General features: G+C 39.4%; 2 protein-coding genes across 4 annotated transcripts; both read right to left on the bottom strand.

Moving 5' to 3' along the window:
* Positions 1-592: 592 nt before the first annotated feature.
* Positions 593-11197, bottom strand: sufu (suppressor of fused homolog (Drosophila)). Of its 2 annotated transcripts, none has more exons than XM_063875623.1 (12): positions 8233-11197; positions 7784-7918; positions 7294-7430; positions 5637-5779; positions 4986-5071; positions 4408-4480; positions 3765-3918; positions 3530-3632; positions 3029-3163; positions 2192-2330; positions 2029-2097; positions 593-1936 (listed from the first exon to the last, which is right to left on the bottom strand). In XM_063875623.1, the coding sequence occupies exons 1-12, from the start codon at positions 8379-8381 to the stop codon at positions 1847-1849; spliced, it is 1413 nt and encodes a 470-aa protein (XP_063731693.1). In that variant the 5' UTR covers positions 8382-11197; the 3' UTR covers positions 593-1846. The 2 variants fall into 2 exon arrangements, with proteins under 2 accessions (XP_063731693.1, XP_063731691.1); XM_063875621.1 differs by having other exon boundaries at positions 3765-3921; positions 8233-11196.
* A 1376-nt stretch (positions 11198-12573) lies between these two features.
* Positions 12574-15594, bottom strand: mettl18 (methyltransferase 18, RPL3 N3-histidine). 2 transcript variants are annotated; one of them, XM_063875631.1, is made up of 3 exons: positions 15494-15594; positions 15180-15253; positions 12574-13704 (listed from the first exon to the last, which is right to left on the bottom strand). In XM_063875631.1, exons 1-3 carry the CDS (start codon positions 15579-15581, stop codon positions 12733-12735), a joined length of 1134 nt encoding a protein of 377 aa, XP_063731701.1. In that variant the 5' UTR covers positions 15582-15594; the 3' UTR covers positions 12574-12732. The 2 variants fall into 2 exon arrangements, with proteins under 2 accessions (XP_063731701.1, XP_063731702.1); XM_063875632.1 differs by lacking the exon at positions 15494-15594 and having other exon boundaries at positions 15180-15426.
* Between the last annotated feature and the right edge of the window lies 1 nt (position 15595).

The raw sequence follows: 15595 nt of genomic DNA, 5'->3' as shown, positions 1-15595 counted from the left end.
AAATGGCTGCCCCTGTCGTATCTCGTCACGTGACCAGCATATATGACATCATCTGCAGGAGCTCTATAGCAGGGTAAAAGTGCATAAGGGAGAATATTAATATTTAGTGGTTTAAAGGTTGTGAACGTCTTTGTTTTGAGCAGAAATATATGTTTGGCTACATGTGATTGTGTAACCATGACTTAAATGGATAGTTGTGTTAAGGGTTAAATAATGCTTTATGGTTATACACTATTAAGACATTTTGGTTACCAGGTTATACCATAGACTGTATATATCTATATATACAGTCTATGGGTTATACCTGTATAGCTGTTTTGGGCAACACCAGCTAAAGGGTTTAATCACAATCTGATAAGACACGTTATTGACATTTAATTTAACTCTAACGCTTTAGTAAATATTTGTTTTAACATTACTAATGCTTTAGTACTTATTAACTCTGTTTTTGAATGTGTCTCACGTTTTGAAAGGCCCTCTTTCATTTGACTGAAGTGGGCCCCAGGCAGAGCAAGTTGAGTATCCCATAGCCTGTACAGGGGCAAATGTCAACCACCATCAAACTGTGAAAAAAATCCACTTTGGCCTCCTCTGTAATTCTGCATTAGTGTTCCAGCTTTATTTGTGTAAATACCTACTCACTTTAATGCACTTGGGATTACAATCAGGCAGTTCAGTCATGAGATAGTAATTACAAAATACCATATCAAAAATGTCTAAACTTTACATTTTTCACTCTGAAAAAAAAGGAAACAAAAACAAGATGCCATGACATGTTGTATAATAGTAGTTGTTCAGTAAAAGTAGTCTTTTCTCTGTTTTAGTGTTGAAATGGAATGCAATGAACCTCAAAAGACTGAACGCAGCAGTCTTGATTGAAAATGACTGTCTTTAACAATCTAAGTGTAGGCAGCATTAAAGGTCAACAGAGTACATGTGGTCATTTTCAACACAAGGCACTGAGGAATTTTCTCAATTTCAAGCAGGTCCTACTTACAACAACAAAAAACAACAAAATATTTATGTGGCTACTGTAGACAACACTTGAGAAGACAGTGACAACGGATTCCTGATAATTGAACATTTACAACAGACTTGATGTATTTGTTTTTTTTAATGCATAATATGTGAGATAAAAAAGATCCCCTGTGCCGGGAAGTCACAGGCAGGGAATTTTAGTTAATCTTAGTTCAGTCCACCATGTTATTAAGAAATCATGACACATTTGACACAGACAGTATTGGCAGCAGTTGCCAACAGATACAACTTTGGTATGTCCACAAACACATAAGAGAAAAATGGCCAGCATTTGTCAATACTATACACACGAGCTCAGTTAAAGGAAACACTGATAAGATTGTTCAAACATGTGAATTTTCCTTCCTTTCTAAAGGCAAATGGAATAAATAAAACTGTAACAGATATCCCCTGAGACAGCATGTCTGGTGATCACAGGTAGCGGTATCAACTGTATTTGTGACATTTATTTTGGACCTCAGATGTGGCAGGCCTTACTGGGGGAACATCATCCTGTTTTTGCCCTACAGCTAGTGTGTCACCTATAATGATTGTTCTCAAAGTTCAACCATCTGGACCGGCGGGTTTGACATTCTCAAAAGTATTCAAGCCTAAGAGAAATGTTGTCAACTGTAAGGCTAGTCTGAGAATGCAGAAAGGCAAAAGGGTTTAGATCCTCCCTCAGATCATTTTCAGTCTCTGGCCGTCCACAGGGGAACAACATTTCTGACAGCTCAGGGTCGCTGCATGGTCTGTGAGGTCTCCTGTTCATGATGGACCCTCTGCAGTGTGTGTCTGCTGGTGTTTCTAGTGATGACGCGTCTCTGTCTCACTGCAGTGGATTATCAAACACAGAGTCTGGTAGGACAGAGATCTTCAGTTTCTTTTCTGGCCAACTGTACTCCTTTGGTAACTTTGTCTACACAACAGAAAGAATATAAAGGGTTAAACAGGCCGATCAACAAAACACAAACAGAAAATAATAGTTAAAATGCAGGATTTTTTACTTGCCTCCTCACGAGTGTTAAGTTCCTGTAAATCCCCCAGCATCTGCTCCACAAACTCTTCAGTCAACAATATCTGTACAGGGAGAACCGAAGGTCAAACACGTTAATTAAACATGAACTCACCACAAGGAATCCTTGAGTTTATGTGCGAATGTGTGAGTGTATACCTGAAGCCAGGGGCCATGAGCAGCATAAGGATGCTCTTCCGTAGCAAAAGCTCCTTCAACTCCAGTTGACACAAATGTGATGGCTGTGTCTCCGTTGATGCTTTTGTACGTGAAGTGTCTCCCATGGAGCAACCGGCCCCTGTAACAGAATACATAAAAAGCTTTATGAAACACAAATGTCAGGGTAGGTGCTTGAGAGTTTTCCTTTATTTAAGCCATAAAAACAGTACTCCTCTATGTGACAGTATCAAGCTTATAACATTGAAAGTGTATTATTGCATGTGTAGCCATTCTGATATTTTAAATTCGACGATTAAACTTCACTGGTAGGAACAACATGTACAGACACTTCATAACTAATCATGTCAGTATCAAATAATTGGGTACAAAAAATACATTCATGTTCAAAATATTAGCCACTAGTTTGTACACATTAAAAAGAGTCTTTCAAACGTAAATGTAAGTTTGCTGACGTGGTGAGAATATATTGATTATGTGATACCAATGTACAATAAAAAGGCAGTTCATGATCACCGAAATTACAGTTTTACTCAAGCAAATCATGACCTTTGTTCTTATAGAAATACTGCATTTTGATACACTTCTTGTTGGGTGGGTGAGCAGTAAAGAGACTTATTATCTGACATCAAAGTGAAAGTAGTTTGAAGCTGACTTGCAGAAAGCCCCTTTCAACAAAACTAGTGTCATCCTTGAATTTTCTCTGTTGTTAAATGCCACACCCACACAACGAGAATGTACAGCCTATTTTTTCATCAATCCATCTTGGGGGCATTCCGAGAGCTATGATGTGTGGGCGTGAGAGAGGGGGTGCAGTACCGCAGGCAGAGGGGCAGCAGTGTGCCCGATTCTTGGTTGAATTTCAGATGGATGCTCTCCAACTGTCGTGTTCGGACCAACTCATGAGGAACGATGGCTGCTGAACTCTCGCTCTCCAAACTGTCCTTCCGACTCCTAAGAAACAAATAGGAAAGAGCGAGAGAAAGGCAAAAAAGCAGGAACATAAGGAAGTGTATCATGGCTCAATCCTCAATGAGAGAGAGAATGGCTCTTTGGTGACTGTCTGTAACGGGAAATGTACAAAAACAGATTTCAAAACTCCTTTCATGGAGCGGTAACCTTACAATGCGTAAGACTTCCTCACAAAAATGGCTACAAATGAATCACAAACCAATTTATTATGCTGGTAGCTAGGAAACAATGGTGCTAACAGTTTGGATTTCATAGGTTGTGAGTCACCGCATATGTTGGCAGGAGTTATCCTTGTGCGGAGCTGGAGTCATGTCAGTGTGTGTTTTAGAGCGTGGGAGGATCACTCACTGAGGTCTGTCGTGGCTCTGTCTCTGGCTGCTGATAGGTGGTAGCGCTGCCTTGGTGTTGAACTCCAGGCCTTTTCTCAGGGTCTCCCTGATCTGCTCTGTGTCTGTCAACACACAGACAAAGATCAGCATGGAATTATCCCATCATGCACTGCTGACAGCATGAAAGCAGAACCCCTGTGCACGGATTGGTTAAGTACTCGTGGATCTGCTCAGGCCTAATTAGAGCTTCATACCTTTTTCTGAGAGCCTCCGGGGCTGTGATCCAATACAGATGGATCGGCTGTCCTCTTCGTCCTCTGGCGGTCGACTCAGATCGTCCCACACACACTTGGCGCTGACCCCACTCAGGTTAGAGCCCTCCGTTTCAATACCCTGGTCCACCCTCTCCTGCTTAGATAAGCAAGAAATGTACGCAATCATCAACACTAGCTCACATAACACTCACGTATAGTTACCATTTTCTCTCAGGACACTCTAAAGGGATTCTGGGCCAACAGGGGGCACTAAATACTGTCAAAAGAGATGTGAAAGTTACAGTATGTTCAAATAACCAACGTTTTCTATAAAGTTATGCATTTAAAATGCTTTGTAGATGTCAGGGTCACTTTGCCTCTGTTATCCAGGACACATTTTTAACGGTTCCGTGCCGATACAGTTAATACTGTGATCTACAAAAGACTTGCCCTATCTATTTATATTATAGAGAAAGTCGGTTTCCTTTATCATCTGAACTCCTGCCCACCATATAACAGCAGAGGGCAATGGTTTCACACTATAAGTTATTCATTTATAGCTTCTAGCCGGGAACATAGGATTGCAGTTTATCTTACGTAATACAGTGCAATGTGGGGAGTGTGCAGAGCTTAAAAACCTTACTTGTAGGTGTGGATCAATGTCAAAAATGGTCTCCCCTCTCCTCATGTCTGTGATGAGCCAGGGGCCACCGGCTCTGTACACAGGACCACCATCAACATTAGCGTCACAGAACATCAATCATTCACACAAAGTTAATAAATGAACAAGTAAAAACTGGACACCATACAATAGTTACTTGGACACTGGAGTGGCATTGAACTTTAAATATTACTTAGGAGAAATTATAATCTATAATTATCATTATTATTATTATTATTATACTATACAACGGTAATAAGTCTGGTCGAAGCTGTTTCATATAAGGTTTGAGTTGAAAAATTGGTGAACTATTTTTTCCAACACAAACCTCCAAAAAACAAAAAATATAAACCAAAGAAATGTGCCAGCAAATATTTCCTGATTCCCGTCACATACTTGATTTTTTACGACTGACATTATTATGAACCTGACTCGGTCTGACTTCTGAGCGATAACTTATGAACAAGGTTGAGCAACGAAATAAAAGCATACCTAATAATACATAGCCCAGCATGTGAAGTATCATTTAAAAAATATAAACAGGACTTTGTTTTACTCACACTCTGACTCCCCTCATCAGCTCCAGGATACCTTGGCCGTTCCACTGCTGGGCCGCCTGTAGCTCCTCCGTGCAGACACCCACAATCTATAGGAGACAGGAGGTAACTCTGAGTACTGCTTACTACTGTTGCTGCCTTTATTCCTATAAATTATAAAAATAACCAAAAAAACACATTTACACAAGATAAGGTACTGTGGCTGTTTGAGTATTTCAGAATCAGAATACCTTTAATAGTCCCTCAGAGGGGAAATTTGCATTGTTACAGCAGAAAAAGCCAAAGACAGCTTAATATTACAGCAAGATACTAAAAATATATACATACGAGAATCACAAAATGTTCTATTCTCATTTGGTACGACTATTATGTAATATTAAGTAAATGTCACACTGTGTTTAGTCTCATTCATAATAATATATTCATTTAAGAATTCAGCTGATATGACTTGACACAAAGACACTACCACATGCTGACTCATGCTGCTATAGGACTGACGCTACACATAAAAGGAATTAACTCATTTAATAAAACCTACAGAAAGAACAAGATAAGTGTATACACACTCTTGGTTCCAAAGTCTATGAATGTACCGGAACAAACTGAATTTTATTATGCATACTTAAATTACGTGAATATCACATTTGAACTGACCTGGAGAAAGCTCACTGTGCCAAACGGAGTCAGAACTGGTTGCATCTGTGGGTCCTCTGTAAGCAACATATGCTGGATACGAGATTCACTGTTGTCTAGTGGACTGTGCCACGATATGTGGTCGCCACTACAAAATGTGTTTTCTGTAGGAGAGAGAATGAAGGAGAATTATAATTTTTTGAAGTATGGCCAAAAATGCTTAAAATTGTTTTAAAATATACACTTTTTCACAAATCCAAGAAGTCCAACTTCCTTTTTTTTCATTAACTGGTGGTACTTAATCGTTGATGACAAGATGTTGCAGTAACAATGGAAGAGAGAGCATTTGGTTACCAAATGTGGCACAAAAAAGCACAAAACTACATTTCCATCTGAGGAATCTATCTGCTTGGGAGGTAACAAACACCCAGTCTAGATTCGCTGCAGGAGAAAAGCAAGGGGGAAGATGGCCAGGAATCAGCATTCATTTAGCTCAGGAGAGCAGCCCACCCACGCGCAAATTGACCCCAGCTGGATAACGGAGAAGGGCTGGGTGGTGAGGAGAGGGGAGCCTGGAGCCTTCTTCTCTTTCACAGCCTTTAAACCCCTTCCCCTCTCAACCAAACTTTCTTATGTACATTATAATACACAACTTAAGGATTAAAGAACTTGGCAGAACAGACTATACATATTACACAAAGAGCATACATGTACACACTACAACAGCCGTCTTTGCCATTGGTGAAAACAATCCTATTAAAATGGTGAAGGGAGAGAAAGGGGAAATTAGACTTCCTGTCAATACCCTGAGCTCCAGCAAATACAAATAATGTGTGCTAAACCTAAGCCGGCTGCCAGCAGCACACTCCTCTATTCTCGCGTGTTTGAATGTAGCACAGGAATTACAAGCGGCCTTTACAAAGAACACATTCTTCGCATTCAGACGTGAGAAGGAGTCATGCCAACTGCAGCCGTAGAGAGTTGTTCTATCAAATCCTGCACAGATAAATCATTTACTAGACCATTAACAAAGAATAACCCTATATATAACTCAAACCTTAGCTTGTCACACACTATCCAGGTGAAGGGTGAAAATGCAGGAAATGACAATGTTTTTATTACCTCTTAATTTGTCATCTCTGCCTAAATAATGACATTTCCATTTCCAGCGCCAAAATTAACGTGTGAAATCCTCTTGTTTGATTTCACTAATAGCTTTAAAATAAACTAAGAACAGCATATAACTTTTTTTGAACACAGCTATCATAATCATACAGAATGTTTGGTGATTAGTATTTCACAAATTAAATCTAAATAGTTGCCTTTGTTTTGATGAGGACACAAAATATGGTATAAGACAAGATAACATGTACCTTTATTAATCCCTGTGGAGAAATTCAGTAGTACGTTTTCCTAATGCTTAAACTTTAGGCGTTTTAAATGTTTAGCTTAAATCGCAAGGCTGTACTTTCGCGTATTTGCTTGCTTTCAGTTTTGGAAATAATCAACAGCAAAATGTCAAAACTGCCTCTGAGTTCTAGGTATTTGTCCATCTAAAAAAAAGTCAAGGGGGGAAAACGCTGTGATTGTGTACATAAAAATGTAGACATTTTAAACAATGGATCAAAAATTGGCCTGTGAAAAAAGAATTCAATGCTCTACACCGTTTGTTTTTTACCTGACTGGAACACATAGCGGGCCAACCCTTGCATCAGTTCAGCAGGCCAGGTCGGCGGTGCCGTCTCTCCCGTCTCTCTTTTGAGTCTAAAAGTGAGCTCAAAACCAAACCCACTGGGCCCGTCTGCTCCTGTGAATCTAACACACACACACACACACACACACACACACACACACACACACACACACACACACACACACACACACACACACACACACACACATAAAGACACATAATAAGAAACAAAAACAAGTTTGAGTAAAAAAAACAGCAGGAGCAGTCCTTATTTATTTCATGCATGAGAGTTGGGGATATCACAATGCATGACTTAGTAGTAGTATTATTTAAGGGCTTTTGACAGGCAAATATTTGGTGACTTCGAAAGAGAGTGCTCGCATTGTAAAATGTAACAGATCAAAAATGCATGTGTTAAAATGACCCCAACTCCCATGTGCAACAGGAAGTCAAATATTTACATTAGGGTACTTACTCGTGAACCCGATTATCCCCGTACAGGTCACTGAGTCCAAAGCTGACATAGTGCCAATGCTCCTGGATGTCCTGTGCTGGACAGCCTGCACTCCGATACATACTGATGTAGTCTAACGGGTCCGGTCCACCTAACCTGTGGGAAAATGTGTGATTGTTATTGTCAGTGGACTATCTTTATCACACATATGTAAAGACAAAAGGAGACAATAACTTGTGCAAAAGTAGTCAGTTACAGCTAAGTTGTTTTTATTCAAGCTACTATAGGTGAATCATACAACTCCCCAGTAACAAAGTAGCAGTTTCGTACAGTAGGGTTCCTGGACATAGTTAGCTGAACTATTAGCTTAGCAGCTAGGGTAACTACTGGCTAAATGTCCAGACATCACTAAATAAAGTTGTCCCACAAACTAAGTGCCTCCAGATGTGTCAGAACAACACAACACCTACCAATATTTTACAATGGCAGTCACTTGCAGCGGGTTGGCTTGCTCGGGGTAAAGTCTCCGGCATTCCCCGTAGATAGCCTGCAGTCCAGGGGGAAACATCGGCACCATTCCGTGGGCTGGAGCCCCACTGGTAGGCCGTACCTCATCCATGCCACGGACTCGGAACAAATCTGTGTTTTCTATACACAACAAAGAGTATGCAGTTATATGCTGCTATTTACGCCTAGTTCAACATAAACAACACCACCCTAAATAATAAAGGCTTCACAAAACTAATGTTTACCGACGGAACAAAACGATTTTAAACTCAAACCGCTGAGCGCACAGCAGGGATACAGCCTGTTGCGCATCCTATACACAAACCACCTCCCCATTGGTTGAATGACGATCGTGACGTAGTTGATTGACAGCTACTAATGGCGAATCAAAATGGGTTTTACGGTTTGTATGGATTTGTTGAACATCTTGATTGGCTGAAACACTTTCGATCAAACAGTAAGCAGATATGATTTTAGGGTTGGGCTTTAAAGTTCTCCAGAGGCCAAATGGGTATTTAAAGTGTTTGAAAAAGTATTGATATTCTTTATTTATGTAAAACTAGCTATATCTTGAAGTAAAACGTTCTCAACTCTAGCCCAAGAGGTTTTATCGCCCAAAAAGTAATGTTCAAATACAAATACAATTGAAAAAATATACCGGTATATGTTTTTCATTTTCATTTTTGACAGTGTAACTATAAGTGGGACCTATAAAAGTCTCAAAAGTACTCAAACCCCATACTGTTTTGTATATTATACTGTCTTTAGTAATTATGTAAGAGTCCCATTTTATATTAATTGAAAAGCATGTTGACTCTATATCATATTGTTTATAGCTAATCTTACTGATTTCCATCACCATGGCTCCCTTTTAATGGAACTGGAGCTGGGATAAGCTGTGTAAAAGAGTCACATGTATGGCTTTGATGTGGCATGGTCTGATTAAAAATTGTCCTTAAATGCTCTCATGCTTGGTTTTGTGTTATTTAAATGTTGCAGGATTTAAAATTGAAACAAAACATCAATACATTACAGAGAGTAAATAAATTACAGACTCAAATCATTTAACTTATTTGACTTTATTAACAATAAACAATTGATAATCTGTGATCAGTAATTTACAAACATGTTCATTTGTATTCCTGGTGAAGTATACCATTAGAAAAGTAACAATGAATACAATCATACATACAGAAGTGATGCGTATCAAACCCAATACACACTCTGTGTATTTTGTAACGACTTTAAAACACACATGATTTCATATGCTTTCTGTTGTTCAGGATTTCTGCTCTATAGCGTGCTGTGCAGTAAGGCTGAAAACTAGTACCATACCAAAAGAACTGAGCCCATAGATGACACCTGAACACGCCACCATCTATGGAATTCAGTTCTCATAGTATAGCACTTAAAGGTTGGTCCTCAGGAGCCGCGAAAGAAATTTGAATGCTCATTTATCCAACATGGTTCATCATCAATACTCTTTTCAACTACTGTGAGTATACTGTCCTTATTTTAATCAAATAAATCCAAAATAAACTTGTATATCATTAATAAGACCTCTGTGATAAACAATAGAAGTGGATTTAAGATACTTAGATGTTGAGTCACCTTCCCTTTTTCTCAAGAAACGCAGTGATGATTAGACCTGCTTCTTTCATTGGAACATTGAGCAAGAGGCAAGTGAAGTTGATCGGAAACAGTGATGAATCATACGGCATTTGCATTAGTAGTACAATATGTAATTTTAAACAGACATATTTTAATAAAATGGCACAAGTTTAAGTAAGGAAACAAAAACAAAATGGAATACAAACCTCCAAAATGTTGTTATAAATGAATGGATCTAATGCTGGTTAGGCAGAGCCTGTGTAGAGTTTCAAGGTCGTTTGGAAATCCAACCATTTTAACCTAAGTATTCCTGGAAATGCTTTTCTGCCGCTGAAATGAAAGTATGTCCACTAAGCTGATGCAAGCAATGAATCATATCATTGTGATAGTGCTCTGTTGACACGAGAAATGAATCATCATTTATGGCTGTACACTCCCAGGAAACAGAACTTTGGGACAATGGGATTACTGATATACAGTGGTTCAATGTATCTTTGAACCCTCTAAAGATTGTTTGATATCAACCATTGAGAATCTCTTCATCTCAAAAAACACCTCATTCAAGGCTAGTTACGAGTCAATATTGACAGTGACAGTACCATGAGATAATTTCACAATGTTATCTAAGTCACACAGGTTTATTCAGTATGAATGTACATTATTTTAAGGAAGTGTAATACAGTACAATGAACTTTCTGAGGAAGGCCACACCTGAAAATGTTCAGGAAACTGCTATCTTTCCGTGTAGCTGGACTGGGTAACAACCGGTTCTACAGCCTATTACTAGAGTATAATTCCTGTACGAGAGACTTAATTCAGTCTTAGAGCCTGAACTAGTTAAAAAAGTTATCAGTGCTAAAACATGTGGAAGTTGGTATTTCTTCTAAGTACTCTTTTCTACAAAATAAAACAGTTATACTGTAGCTTAAAATATGTTGAAAGGTAGCATGTAAGCATTTCTGATATTCTTTAGATTACATTTTCCTGGTATTTGTTATTTAATTGACCATAATTTGATCAGTATCTGCCTATATACGTACCCCAGTTAATCACTGAAACTTAGCTCTGGGATGTATAAGAAAATACATCTCCTCAGTTCCTCAAGCCTTAAACAATCTTCAGCAGTCCCATCTTGAGAAGAGGATGTTTAAGCGTGGAATCAGCAGCATGTCTCTAAAAATGGAATGAACATAGCCATCCCACCTGCTTGTACTGCTCACATTCCCATGGCGTCCAAGTCCCCTGGAAGGATACAGCATAGTGTCTGACATTCAGAGCAATCACCTTAAATACCACCACCATTCACATCACCCATCAGTCTCCCTCCCTCCCCTCTTATCTGTTTTTCATACGCTCCCTCTGTTCGGTAAGCCTTACAGTCACTTCCCAGTAAGAAGGAAACAGTGGGAGTGGTGAGCAGCACGCCCCCTCACAATGAATCAACACATAATAGTTTCTGAGGAAAACCATCTGACTGGCCCTGCCCCCTGTTCCCATAAAGTAAGCAGGGGAAAGGCTGTGTCTACTCGAGGAACCAGGAATTCCCCCACAGGCCATGAACAGCTGTCAAAATGAGAGTCGATGACGAAGCGGACTCACTGGAGGTTTGCTGGCCGGTCATATGCAAACACCAACCGCCACGGTTGTTTTGTACATCTAAGAATGAAAAAGTATTTTTAACACTACAGTGTATTTACATAAAAGTAAGTGGAAATTCTATCCACACACTGTGTGTGTTGAAATGAATGTGTCATTTTGAGCTGTTGTTTCCTAGTAAAAAAAAAGTGTTTGCTGATTATTATTTATCTAAAGGGCAGTGTGTACTTGCGTCATAGGTGTGTTTATGCTGAGATCAATTTATTTGTCTAGCTGGAATCATTCATTCAGGTGAGGTCTGAAAGGTCTTCAATAACAGAGCCTTCCTAAAATAACTTTGTTTGTTCTCTGGTCACAGCCAACATGACAGGGACGTGATACTGATTGTGTTCAAGCAGCTGATAGTTATAATCAAACAGGTTTTTGTTCAGTGACCCTGTAAAAACCCTCTGATTTCCTCATCCTCTTTCCCTATTCACCTCAGATACGAGAAACAAGTTTAAATTTCAGGCATACTTCCTCAGACAAAAAGCCCGGCCAGGAGTTATTAAACTGATTTCCTTGATCTGGACAAAAAGGGGAATCGACATGGTGTTGGAAAAATTACAACATAGTTCCCTTCCTGTACTTTAATGAATATGTGCACATATTTCCTGTATGTATATACTCATTGTAATGTGTCATGTCTTTCGGCTTAACAATTGAGCACACCCAAATACGTGGTGACATTAACTGAAGGTAAAAAATAGACAGCAGCAAGAGGAGCCGTTACTTGAATTCGAGGTACAGAGACCCCATAGAGTCCTACTGATTGATGTGCAGTGACTCTAGAATCCACTTTCAAACTACATCCTTGGGCTGGAAGGATAAGTTGCAATTGACATTTTGCGCCAGACTTCAGAAACAAGCCTGGCTTTCATGCTGCTGTTTGAACACTGGGGAAATCACTTGCAAAGGTCACTGAGCCCATTTCCTTTCTTTCGTCTCCATGCATCTAAAGACCTGTAACAGCCCCTTTCAACTGCACTTCACTTTCTGGCAGACATATTCAAATTTCTATATAGGAAGTGAAAGATAGTATAGATAACCAAAGAGCATAAAGGCAATGAGACAGCAGATTTTATTACAGCTTTACAATGTTTTACAATGGTTTCTCTAACATATAACTTCCTGTTATTTGTGTTTGCATTAAACAGTTCTTCTTTAACAGTTACTACACTAATAAAGCTGAATTTGACACCTGAAGGCTGCTTTTCTTATTCAAGTGCCCTTTGCTTTTTAAAACGTAGGACTACTACATGTCTCTGAAGTCCTTCTTCTCCATCCCACACGTGATCCAAAGAGAAAATACCCCTCTGCTCCACAAATGTCTCAAACAGATGCAGTCCACCACCCACACCAAAGTAATGGGACTTGGTGGCGAGGTACACCATTCCATCTGGTGCCAGCAGTTTGTGGAGGGTCTTGTGTAACGATGGGTAGTATGCAGAGTTGTAGATAGTCTCTGAGGTGAATATAAGGTCATATTTGGGTTGTGGCTCCTCCTTTTCAACCAAAGCAAGAAATGTATTCCAGTCACCGGAGAAAAAACGAGACTTGGCTAAAAATGGATGCTGGGATAGGTCTGTGCCTTTTTTCTTAGGTGGTGGCTGGCCATCTTTTTCCTCTTCTTTGTCTTTCCCCTCCTTTTTGCAACCATCTTCCTCCTTCATTTTGCCCTTGCCCCTCCCATCTTTGTCATCGTCACTGTCTACTTCATCCTCCTCTTGGCAGTTTATTATCACATTTGGCACAGTGAGCTGTTCAATAACTGTACTGTTATAATCTTGGAAGTGGACCTGCCTTGCTCCTCTCTGCAGAGCCAATATCCCCAACAGCCCTGCACCGCAGCCCAAATCCAAAACCGCCTTCCCCCTGAAGGTCTCTCCGTCTTTCTCAATCAGCTCCAGAAGGTCGTAAGTGCACTCCCAGACCTTCAGTCCTCCTTCGTAAACGCCAGAGATAAGATCAGACCTCTGCTCCGCAGTGCGAGAGAGGATTTTCTCGCCGTCCTCTCTCTCCGAGGCAGTTTTTTCAAAAACGGTCTCGTTGAGGAAGTGAAGAGGTGGGAGTGTTCCTATGGTGACTGACTCAGTGACTGCATCCCTAAGGATGAACTGTGGGTCAGACAGTGGAAGGTGCTCTTCTGCTTCTTTCAAAGGCTCGGCTGGTTTGATGTCATCCTCCGTCTGAAAATAGAAAGCAGTATGCATGGGCAGGAAATAAATGTCTATAGCACACGTTATGTGGTTCAAGTTAAAAATATCATTTGGCAGTACGGATATATACATCAGAAATACAATGAGGCTGTGTGGGCTGGAGGCAGACACTCATAGGACAGGAATGTCAGGAGTAAGATGACCATGGTCTTCACAGACATTTCCAATGAATTGTATTCGTCAAGTATGCGTTGGTGTATGTTAATGAAGTAACAAAATGAACACTGTTCGTTTTATTTTAAACAGTACTTTAAACTATTAAAATGAAATATTAAAAAGTTATTTAACATACAACAATTACTCACTAACAATTCATTATAACCAATATGAGTAGTTGTGATGTTGAAACACTGCTTTTCGAGGCTTTGAGAACTACGTTGGAAATTAGTTAACTCCAAGTTTCATTCAACTTGGCTTATGTGACATCTGCTGGTGAAATGAATGTCAGGCCAAATGTAAGAACTTGAATTTAAACAAAATTAAAAAATACTGTTTGAGTAGAAGATAATTGGTTTACAATGATACTATGGGCCATCTATCTTATTTCTTTGAATTCAACACTATATAAGTAACTTATGATCTATATTTTATAAAAATATGCACCACTAATTAAGACTGGCTAATGCTTTAGAGAATATTATGTGTATAATGGTCATCTAAATGTTAATGAAGTCCCATACAACAGTCAACAGATGAGATTGTTTCCATTCACCTGACCTTCGATTTCAGACACTACACTAATAATTCGGTACTTGTGTACTAATCATACAATCGATATGAATGACTATTGTTGTCAGCCTTAGCCCTGTGACGTGACGGCTCATGGCAAAAATCAGGTCAACCTATGCTCTCTAGTGGATGCAGACCTAACATCATTTCAATTGTCATTGTTGTTAATTTGGAATCATATAAATGACTTCATTATTTACTATATAGTTTGTATATGTCTGTGGATAAATCCCCAAATCAATAGTATGTAATCCTTGTATTTAGTCTGAGCTCTTATCTGCCAGGTCAAAAATATATTTTAAAAAATGTATTACTAGTTACAACGCGTAAACACTATCTTAAGGACTGTAACTTAACAAACTCTAAAGACTCTTCTCAATGTATAATGTTGGTCCTGTCCATGACAACCTTTTCCTTTATTATCGTTGGAATTGCTATAGATGTGAATGCATTGTTTATGTTGTACAGTAATAAAGTTTTTATTAAAATAAAAGACACATATCTCAGCCTAGTGCGAGGGTCCTGTTCCCCCCCACTGTCACCAACCCTCATAAACGTATCCACGCCACTGCATGCACAGATCATGGCACTTATTCTATATTTCTTTTAATTATTGACAAAATCCTTGCCATCAGGTTTGCATAAGTATTTGCATCACTAACTTACAACTTTGAGTACTTAACCTCGAACAGATTGTTGGTGAGAACGATACTCACAGATTTAGCAGCTGTTTCTTTTTTTCCATTTTGCACTTTATTTGCGTCGTCTCCGTCCAGGCTGGTTGTTTGTGCTGGAACCTCAAAGTTAAAACAAAATGACATTATGACTGTCAACACAACACAGCTAGCTCTAGTTTAGAGGCTGGAAAGTTGGTATCCTCGCTCGCTGCTGCAGGCTCCACATGGCAAGCAAGTGTATCCAAGCAGACCAGCTGCGTGAAAGAACTACACATCCCAGAAGTCTGACAATCAAAATAACAGAAAAGGTGTAACATTTATGTTCTTATGGTGGATGAATGGTTTCAACTTACATTTTTTCGGGTTTAGACTCATATGGTTATACGAAATGTAGAAACAGAACTGTACATTGTTGTAGAAACCATCCATATCGAATGTCATTTCCGGACTCGGAC

The sequence above is a fragment of the Eleginops maclovinus genome, chromosome 22 (genome assembly GCF_036324505.1).
Source record: "Eleginops maclovinus isolate JMC-PN-2008 ecotype Puerto Natales chromosome 22, JC_Emac_rtc_rv5, whole genome shotgun sequence".
Taxonomy (NCBI): domain Eukaryota; kingdom Metazoa; phylum Chordata; class Actinopteri; order Perciformes; family Eleginopidae; genus Eleginops; species Eleginops maclovinus.
The sequence above is the reverse complement of the archived record's forward strand: the minus strand, read 5'-3'. Positions and strand labels throughout refer to the sequence as shown.

What these genes read in the sequence shown, in the direction of transcription:
- sufu (XM_063875621.1), bottom strand. Translation starts at nt 8,381, where the DNA reads ATGGATGAGGTACGGCCTACCAGTGGGGCTCCAGCCCACGGAATGGTG. An exon ending in ACTGCCATTGTAAAATATTG is followed by an intron (nt 7,919 to 8,232) that starts GTAGGTGTTGTG and finishes ATTTTCCCACAG; the next exon opens with GTTAGGTGGACCGGACCCGT. An exon ending in CCGCTATGTGTTCCAGTCAG is followed by an intron (nt 5,780 to 7,293) that starts GTAAAAAACAAA and finishes TCTCTCCTACAG; the next exon opens with AAAACACATTTTGTAGTGGC.
- mettl18 (XM_063875631.1), bottom strand. Translation starts at nt 15,581, where the DNA reads ATGACATTCGATATGGATGGTTTCTACAACAATGTACAGTTCTGTTTC. An exon ending in GAGTCTAAACCCGAAAAAAT is followed by an intron (nt 15,254 to 15,493) that starts GTAAGTTGAAAC and finishes TTGAGGTTCCAG; the next exon opens with CACAAACAACCAGCCTGGAC. An exon ending in AAGAAACAGCTGCTAAATCT is followed by an intron (nt 13,705 to 15,179) that starts GTGAGTATCGTT and finishes TTCTATTTTCAG; the next exon opens with ACGGAGGATGACATCAAACC.